This window comes from Malurus melanocephalus, unplaced genomic scaffold (genome assembly GCF_030028575.1).
Source record: "Malurus melanocephalus ecotype Western Australia unplaced genomic scaffold, MMel_1.1 scaffold_1215, whole genome shotgun sequence".
NCBI classification, from domain to species: domain Eukaryota; kingdom Metazoa; phylum Chordata; class Aves; order Passeriformes; family Maluridae; genus Malurus; species Malurus melanocephalus.
In genome coordinates, this window is record NW_026624447.1 from 58226 (window position 1) to 68127 (window position 9902).

General features: G+C 39.2%; 1 protein-coding gene across 2 annotated transcripts; it reads left to right on the top strand.

The window, feature by feature from the left end:
* Positions 1–2021: 2021 nt before the first annotated feature.
* On the top strand, positions 2022–8469 carry LOC130586579 (WASH complex subunit 3-like). Of its 2 annotated transcripts, none has more exons than XM_057387433.1 (5): positions 2022–2154; positions 3741–3839; positions 6057–6122; positions 7355–7483; positions 8260–8469. In XM_057387433.1, the coding sequence occupies exons 1-5, from the start codon at positions 2104–2106 to the stop codon at positions 8410–8412; spliced, it is 498 nt and encodes a 165-aa protein (XP_057243416.1). In that variant the 5' UTR covers positions 2022–2103; the 3' UTR covers positions 8413–8469. The 2 variants fall into 2 exon arrangements, with proteins under 2 accessions (XP_057243416.1, XP_057243415.1); XM_057387432.1 differs by having other exon boundaries at positions 8257–8458.
* Positions 8470–9902: the final 1433 nt, after the last annotated feature.

Genomic DNA, 9902 nt, shown 5'->3' on the forward strand with positions numbered 1-9902 from the left:
CATAGAGCTCTGATCAGTTTTCTGTACAGCTTGTCCACTCCCAGTTAGCCTCAGCATCTGGAAAGCTAACACCTTCAAAATACTGATGTTCAACCAAACTTCATTGTGGTAACTCTTAAAAGTCTTTCTTTTCCTTCACTAGAGGGTGGAGCTGCACAAGAGGGGCTTTAAATGCCAGCATGTATATATGTACACATGCATAGAGTGCAAACTGCCAGCAGTTATGTACTCTGCAGTATTTATATTCATCAGTTTGACATTTATCATCTGCTGTGGGTGCTGCTACAAAATGCATTTTCAAATCATACACACTATAAATCTGGATATTATCACTCAATTATTTTTTATAATTTCTCTCTTYGGGGGAGTTCAGTCATTTATAGTAACAGTTGAACAAGTTAGTTCAATTAAAACTTTTTTCAGGGGTTTTGGAAAATTTGGATCATTTTCCTCTCCTTTCTGTTTTTCACTTTTCGTACCGTGCATTTCCTAATTCCAGCTGGGAGAAGAAGTGCTGTGTTGCACTTTTCTATGCAGTGTTTTTGGCCAAATTAAAAGCAGGAAGTACCAGAAAGTTCACAGAAGAACACATTTTTGTGAGGTTTTTTTTCAGCTTTATAGACCTAGAAATTCAGATAAGATCTGATTATGCATATACATTAATAATTTTCTGTGCCGTTGCCTGGAAAACTTAAATTACAGACACTATATGATAAATGAGATTAATTCTTCTTAAATATAATGTAGTAGTTGGGATTTTAAAGTAATTAAGGTGGCAAAATAAATAAGTTGCAACATTGCCAACAACATACCAGTGCTCCAAAGCATAGTATGAATCACAAGTTGTTCCATATTTCAAGCACTATGGACAAAAATCTTTGCTATACTATCTTAGTAACAGAGAAATAATGACGTGCATGTGACAGCAGGTTAGTAATGAATATCTTGTTAAAGTAATAAAGTAAAAGAGTTGCTTCAGTAAGTGAGAATTTTATGGAAGCTTGAGTAACCAAACTAAGCGCTCTGTGTACAGCCACCGTTGATTCTGCATACGGATTTGTGGAATGCTTGGCAAACTGTAATAATTTGGAAGTAAACTCAGAATTTTGGCAAATTTTAAACCAAAATTAGCATAGTACATTTGGGGTCTAATCTTCAAATGTTACAGTAATTAGTGCATCTTTATTCCTCTCATCGCAGGGGAAGCTTCCTGACAGCCTCAGACTGTGGTGGTTTTTTAAGTGCTCTGAATTTTGGACCATTTATTAAATGCAGCAGTATTTAGATGTAACCATAAAGAATTTCCACCAGGTATTTTCTCCATTACAATCCATTTGGCTTTGCTGCAGTCAACAGGGCCTCCAGGTCACCCCAATTTGTCTTTTTTTTTTTAAGAACCCAGGGCCATCCAATGCTTTTTTTATCCCCCACATCCAAAGCGTGGCATTTCCCCCTCAAATTCCTCCTGTGAGCACAGGAACAGCTCCTTCGTTGCCTTTCCTCGTTATTTCCTTGCTTTTTAACTGCAGGGGACGATGCTTTATCTCCCAAACACCGATATGTAGGGCCACATCCCGAGACCTTGTGTCAGCGGGACCACAGCGGCCTCCGCGGGGTTTAGACTCGGGGTTTAGACTCGGGGTTTAGTTTATTCTCAGGGTTTATACTCGGGGTTTAGTTTAGTCTCAGGGTTTATACTCTGGGTTTACACTCGGGGTTTATACTCGGGGTTTATACTCGGGGTTTAAACTCGGGGTTTAAACTCGGGGTTTATACTCGGGGTTTATACTCGGGGTTTAAACTCGGGGTTTAAACTCGGGGTTTATTCTCGGTGTTTATACTGGCTCGGGGTTTACTCTCGGGGTCTATACTCGGTGTTTACACCCTGAGGGCTCGCTCCCCGCCTGCATTTCCCAGCAGGCAGCGCGCTCCCGGTCCCGCCCCGCTCTCTCCGGCTGTTTCATTTCCGGGCCGGGATTGTTTCCGCCCCGTTCTCTCTGCGCTGTTTCGGTTCCGGGCCGGGCACAGGAGCGGGGCCGGGCACAGGAGCGGGGCCGGGCACAGGAGCACAGGAGCGGGGCCGCTCGGGGCCCCTCCCGCGGGATGGACGAGGACGGGCTGCCCATCGTGGGCTCCGGCATCGACCTCACCAAGGTACGGGCGGGATTGCCGCTGCTGCTGGCCCGGCGGTGGCTGCGCTGGCCCGGGGCTCTCTCCGGGATTTCCGGTGCTGTTCCCGGTGCTGGGTTATTGCCGCTGCTGGGTGATTGCCGGTTCTGGGTGATTGCCGGTGCTGGGTTATTGCCGGTGCTATAAATCCCGGTGCTGTTCCCGGTGCTGGGTTATTGCCGGTGCTATAAATCCCGGCGCTGCCCCGGTGCTGGCGAGTGCCGTGTCCCCCGGCCCGGTCCCGTTCCTGAGGGTGGCGGTGCCCAGCGGGTTCTCATCCTCACCTGTCACTCCAGCTATTTTCCACAAGCCTTTTGCCGCAATTTCTGTGAGAATGTTGTATTTAAAGACTAATTGTTGTGAGAATGTTGTATTTAAAGGCTAATTTCAGCCGTTGATCTGTGATGCGAATCCTGTGCGCAGTTGTTTGTTCGTGTCTTGTGATGTTGCAAAAGGGTGACCCGATGATTGTCCCGCGCTCTCTGCCCCCCACAGATTTCTGTCAAGGTCAAAAGCGCTGCTTGACAAGTTCTGGAAGCACAGAATTGAACTTTAGCAGGTGCACAGGCTGAAGGCTCGAGATAAAAGTCTCACAAAAAAAAAAAAAAAAATCAGGGTGTTTTGAGATTGTCATAATAAGTTTCATATCAGCTGCCTGATAAATCAGCGACTAAAGAAGAAGTGAAGACCAAAGAGTCACTTCATTCACCAAAAAAAATGCAATAGAAGCTCGACTGCAAATAATTTCCCTTGTAAATCTTCCATTCACATTATCTTCCACAATGACAATTTCATTGGCTAATTTCCTCTGCAAAGGTTAAGACTTAAAGCATTTGTCCAAGGTTATTAACGCTGAAACACTAAAATTTTATACATAAACTTTTCTGTGAAAATTCCTGATTGCAGTCTTCTCTCATGGTTTAAATAAAAATGTCAACTGTCTGTTATAATATCACCACCATTCTTTTTGACAAACATGAGTGCATTTAGTCTGAAAAGTGTGTGAGCATCAAAACTGGTTTGGAGGATCATTTTTGGTGATTTTGGGGTAGTTTAGGCTTGCAAATGAAGAACCAGTATGGGTAACCACTAAATACTTAGCAGCATCACTACACTTTAATATTTTGATCATGGTGTTAGTTGTAACAGAGTATTAGTATGGCTGGCCAAGTTTGCTTTTCCTTCTAAACTCCAGAGGGAAAGATTCTAATTTCCTCATTGTTTTTAAAAAACATTAAAACTGATTTTCAGAAATAGTCACAGTTTCATCTAAAGGCTTTTTCTTTAACATAACGAATCTTCATTTATTTGGTTTTGTTGCCTTTTCTGTGTGCCCTGTAAATTCTCAGTTGTCGCATTAGAAGATTTTTAGTGGCAAAGGATTTGTGTGCGTGCATGTGTAAATCTCTTTATTAGAAAATGGTTTGTGTATGTGTGCATTCATAGGTGGCACACTTAAGACAGATTTCCAAATAATTTCTTTTAAAACACCTGCATTTTTAGCAGATATTTGAATCCAAATGTGAAAATTGACATTGATGTGTAACCTAATTGTGTTATTTTTAATGCAGGTTCCTGCTATTCAGCAGAAGAGAACTGTAGCATTTCTAAACCAGTTTGTGGTTCACACAGTGCAGTTCCTCAACCGCTTTTCCACTGTTTGTGAAGAGGTAGGTTTGTTATTTTCCCAGCTGTGCATTTATACAATTTTAAAAAAATCTGGAAGTGAGAACCATTCATTTCAATATTTTTTATGCAGTAATACTGGTAATTTAAATCAAAAAATGTAATCAGCGTTCTGTTCAAGGCTTCTCTTGAGTAAGTGCTTAAGACAGAGTTTTTCTCCAAGGGATCCACATGAATTATTCCTGATTGTGCCACACTTGGTCCTGTTTTCTTAACTTTTTCCATTTGGCACAATCTTTGAACTTTTTGTTACAGGGAGTTTGTTCTGAGCAGCTTCCTCTGGGGCTCTTACCTTGTTATGGAAGAAGGATGCCATATTCCTGTGGTACATCAAAACTTACTTTCAGATTTTATCACCCTTAATTTTTAAGAGTGATATGCTAAGCTCTGAGTGTAAATAATTTTTATGTTGAAAAAAGCACTTTTTTTGGCAAGTGATTAGTATATAATGTGAAGCCCTTAGCGTAAGTTTCCTGTAAAAAGAGAAAAATAAAAATATTTAGGATTAGTATATTTATGTGGTGACTTTCTAGCATCAGTTGAAACACTGACAAGATTAGAATTGTCCACTGAACAGGACAAGAGTGCTTCTTCCCTTGCAGAAAGAGCATTTTCTAATGTGGCTTTGAGCGTAACAGTTCTGTCTTTGGGGTTTTTTTTTTCTAATTTTTCATTAGTTCATTCAACAAAGACTACTGTACACCTCCAGCCAGCTGGGCTAGGGCAGCACTCAAATCCAATTAGGCTAAGCCATGTAATCTGAGCAATTCTGTTATTTGTTGGTGAAGTTAAGAGCCAGACCCGTGGCAAGTACAAAATTTGGCTTCCACATGAATATATGGAGCTTCAGAGGAAAAAAAGCAGTTTTTCCTAGGTTTTTAAGCTCCTTGTAACTTGATAGGTAGGACAGGGTAGCTGCCTGATGATGCTGTTGTCAGTTGTCCAAAACTCAGTTGTCACCTGATCTGAGCATTCCCTTTTCCTTGGGCACTGCGGAAACCAGAAAATGTATATTTAAACCTGTGAAGTCTGCCTAATAAAACAGTTCTTAGTTAACCAAAATGTGTTGTTACCCAAGAGACTAAATTAGTTGCTTTATATACTCCCTGAGAATATTTTTGTGTTTATGAAGTACAGAAGTGTTTTTAATGTGAAAGGTGGCAGTGTAAGTCAACAGAAGCCAAGAAATTCAAAATCAGGGCTGACACCATCCTTAACTCTGAATTTCTTGGCTCTTGTCTAGTCAAGTAGACCCATAAAATTGCATAATTGTCTTTTGTACGTCTTACCTCCCCCTTACCCAGTTACATGTAGGACACATAGTTCCTTCCAAGAGGAGCTGACTCCTCTCCATGAACAAAGGGCCATCTGTAAACAAGTCAGTGCACTATCCAAAAAGACTAACTCCTGTCAGTTCCTTCTGCTTTTTCTAGCATATTGGCAGAACTGCCATTTTCTTGGGGTGTTAAAGCTGTGCTTCAGAGCCAGGCAGAATCTTGCCAGGGTGCCAGAGAGCTGTCAGAATGGTGCATGTCTGCCAGCCAGCACGCCAGCCAACTCCACTTGGACAGGTCTGCTGGAATATGGGAGTGATTATTCAAAGACTGGCAGTTCTTATAGAGCAATTTAGAAAAACTTAAGTTGTATTTTTTTAAAAAAAAAGTAAAAAATTTGATTGAGGTGCACCTGGAGCATATAAAGTGTCTGGATAGTTCTGATTCGTTGTGGATTTTGACTGGTACAGGACTTTGAATCACCTGCTGTATTTGTCAGATTTTCTCTGCGTATTTGCTCAGTTGCATGTGCACACATCATCTCTTTTCATCTTCCACATTGGGAAAAACATTGAAGAAAGATCTTTTGGGAACTGGGAGAGTACAATATGGCTACCATTATTCTCCAGTTACCCAAATAATGCCCTATTTCCTCTGGCTATTTTTGTACATAGTCTGTCTTCATTCCTGTCATTATATGGGAAAATCAATTGCAGAGTAAAACTATTTCTGATTTGAACCACTGTAGCTACTGTACTAAAAAGGATTGTCATTGATTTATTTCATAATGTAATAATCTCGTTTACACTGCACTCTGCCTTCAGCAGGTAGAAGACAGAACTGATTTTCTTTTAACCAGATGCAACCTGTGTTATGTGTACAAGTACACAGGGGATGTTTTCACCTCCTGATTGTTTTCTGTTGTAGAAATTGTCAGCGCTCTCTCTCCGTATCCAACACATTGAAACCACCCTCAATATTCTGGATGCAAAGGTTTGTATTGATATGGATTTCATCTTCTACCAGTGACAGCTTCTTAGATTACATGAGCTGGCTTCCTTTCTCTAGTCTGAATTGAGCAAAGAAGTTTTCATCATGATTGAAGGAGCTAATATAACATCCTGATATCAAAAATTTTCTCCTTGCTACTTAAACTCTGCGAGATTTGAACATGTAGTTGATACAGAAGAAAGAAACAGATAATACCTRATGGAAAAGYTGAGTTTGTCTGTGATAAGCATATAGAACAGGAAGGGAGCACTTTTTGCCATGCAGAGTCTGGTAAGGAAATTCTTGCCCCCTTTGTAAAACAAAAGTGTCTTTGTTTCTTACCAGATTGTAAGAATTTCAGCTGATATAAATAACTACAGAGAAGCCTTGTAAATCTTCTGCTATTGAAATGTGACCTGAACTGGATCTAAGATAATGCAAATGTGTTCGGTTTATCTTCTTTAGCTGAAATGACTAAAGGTTATAATCTATGGTCTTATACAGGAAATATAGTATATAATTTACTGAAAGGAAAAAAAAAACAACCCAAAAAAATCCCACAATAAACCAGCCACTAGGAAGTTTTAACCAGTTCTTTCAATAATGACGGAGACAATTTTGGTTGGCTTTTCTGGGAGCGAGGGTGGGATATTTTAAACTGTTCATTAAGATCTTTGAGGAAAAAAAGTGCTGTAATAATATGAATAGTACTTACTAACTTCAAAATATTTAGGAATCATCTATATTGATGATTTTTGCAGAATTGTTCATAATCATGTTAAGTAGAATTTCCTTCAAATAGATATGCAGTGTGTTTGATATCCACTGTCAGCATTTTCTTAAAAAATGTGAAAGATGTAGAAAATGGAAAAATTTCTAACCAGTGATCCATCTGTTAGGTGACAGAGCTGTTGTTGCCATGATTTCTTTCACTGTAGCAGAGGTTGCAGGGCTCTCGTGTGGTTGATAAGTGCAGTAGTAAAATACTGGGAAGGTGTGGAAGCCTTTCCTGCTCTGCAGCCCTGTGTTAACAGTGAAAGCTCCAGTGGAATGTCTGGGGCTGTTTATTGTAGAAGCCAGCTCAACAGAAAGATTTCTTTTTCCCCAATCAAAATACCAAAACTAGTGATAAAAAGTTCGTTTTGCTAATGGAAAAGAGGTGATAAGCAGCATCCTGCAGATTTGGTTGTACATGTGGCACTCATTGCTTATGTGGTGCTTCTTTTTGCATTCAGTTATCCTCAATTCCTGGCCTAGAAGATGTCAAATTTGAGGTGTCCAGTGCAGATGTGAAGAGTGTTACAAATGGTCCTGTGGCACAAGCTGCTGCAGATCCACAGGCAGCTGTGTCACCTCACTCTGGGGTGAGTAATGAACACAACTCATGCTGTGAAGGGGTAGAGCTCTCCAGGGCACGTTTTTAATGGAATTTGAAATAGATAGAAAAAGAAAGTCTATTGGAAATGAGCAGTCAGTTGTGAAAATCTAAAACTAAGCTTCTCGCTAATTACATTTGAACAAATTACTTAAAACAAAAAAGTCTATGCCTTATCTTAGCTATGTGGTTTGAATAATTAGAACTAACTCAAATCTGATGGTAAGTTCCTCCTCTTCAATCACACTAAAATGTGAACATGAATTACATCAAGGGGCTGGGAGAGCCATGAATGAAAATAACAGTATAAATCACATCATTCCAACTCTGTTTTCATCAGAACATGAGCTTTTAGCTCAAATTTGAATTTCTCGTGTACTTTATTCTAAAGAGTTCGTTACAATGAAGATTTTCTACATATTATCCTCTATGTACAGCTTATTAGAGGCAATCAGTATTAAGATCCTATCCCTGAAGTTATCAATGAGATTATTGTTTGTTCTATGTTTTTTTTTTTTAATGTGTCATTCAATAACTTAAAATTGTAACTAAAAGTAGAAAGACAATGTTGTAACAGTGAACAAACAGCAAAAGAGCTGAATTTTGTGATTTCCTGAAACCTTTAATTCTCTGAGTGTAGATCAGAATAATCTTGATGAAGAGTTGCACTTGACCATAAAATACCCAATTTTATGGACTGAAATCTCTGCATGGGTCTGGTGTGTACCCCTAACCATTAAAGGGCTTGTTCTTCACATGCAGCAGAACAACACACAGGAAGAAGGGCTGCAGAAAACAGAGGTGGTAACAGAAAATGTCACAACTGTGGCCAAGGATCCAAGATATGCCAGATATCTCAAAATGGTACAAGTGGTGAGTCAATTCTCATGTCATTCTTTGGCCAGGATATTGTTTTAAGATGGGATGTAACCTTAAATGTCTGAAAACATATACTGCAAAAGTAATATTTAAGCTAGGATAACATCACAATATTCTAGCACATCTTCTCTTATAAATGAATTAATATAATRTATTCRTTCAGACAGCTTCTGGCAAKATCTTTCCACAAACTGCTGCTGGTRYACTTGTGAACTGGAGGTGTGAAATGTGTCAGTGCAAAGGGATATTAGCTGCAGGCACAAGGTGCCACTGAAAGTGCAATTGTCCTGGCACAATTGGAGTGACTTCCTGCATGCAGACATGAGTACAGCTTGATTTTACTGTAGGGGACCAAATACAGCTTTGCAGGTGTGGAGTCCAGAACAGGACTATTTGATATTTCTGGAAGGACTAAATAGAGATACAAGGATTGCTGCATTATTTGGTTCCACTCCAGTTTCCTGTGATTCATGATGCAGGTTTTATCTCTGTATCTCTGGTCTGTTCTACAAATAAATAGAAAATAAAGTAATATAATCTCAATATTTACTTGTGTGAAAGCTAATGGAGGAATAAGAAGGCAAGTGGGAGACTGTGACATTTTTAAGAGTTCATTTCACATCCACAAAATTAAAAATTAGAATTTATTTCAATTCCTTTTCAATTTGTCAGTGGAAATTTTTCTCTGAAATAGATATTATAATTCTGGAAAGTATGAGTATGTCATAGTATTAATAAAATTAATAAAATTACATTAAAACTAACTTCACTGTTTCACTCAATCTTCAGTGAAATTATTACAATTGATCTGCTTCGTTCTTTGTATGGTGTTCCAGACCTTATTTTTCACTTGAATCACAAATTGGCACTTTGTGGGTAGTTTGTTACAAACCATTTGGAAAACCTGCAGTGGGGTAGTGGCAGAGAGTAGAACACAGTGTTACTGGATTGATTTAATGCCAGACTTCAAAGTGCATTTGAAAGCTCTGGATGGTCTCATTACTTTGAATTATTTTTTTTGTGGCTGCTAGAGGAGTGAGATCTCACTTTCCACATTTCTCCTGTGTACTGGCAGTTGCTGGTGACTCCCTGCCAGCTGTAAACAGTGTGGTAGGAAAGTCAAACTAACATGCTACAGATTCATGTGTGTTTTTGTGTTTGCCAAACTTGTCTCCTCATCCGGTCAAGTGTTTCAGTTAGTGGCATTTATTTGCCCAAATTAAGTTTCTAGCTGAAGACTTGTTTGAACTGATCATTTATTTGTTACTCACAATGTTTGTGGTACAAAGGAGTTAGCACCTTTCTGCACTAAAAGGAGCTCTTCCACAAAATTGTGACAAGCTTGTTTTGGTGGAGTGAATTGAGGATACTAAATTCTCACTTTTTAAAATTTGCAACAATATTCAAAGAAATCATATAAAAACAGTATCATATTTGCAAATTAAAATTTAGGAAAGCATGAAAGGTAAAGTAGTTGTAATGCCCTCATTGCATTATAAACAGCCATAGGCACAATGGCTGCCCTTTAT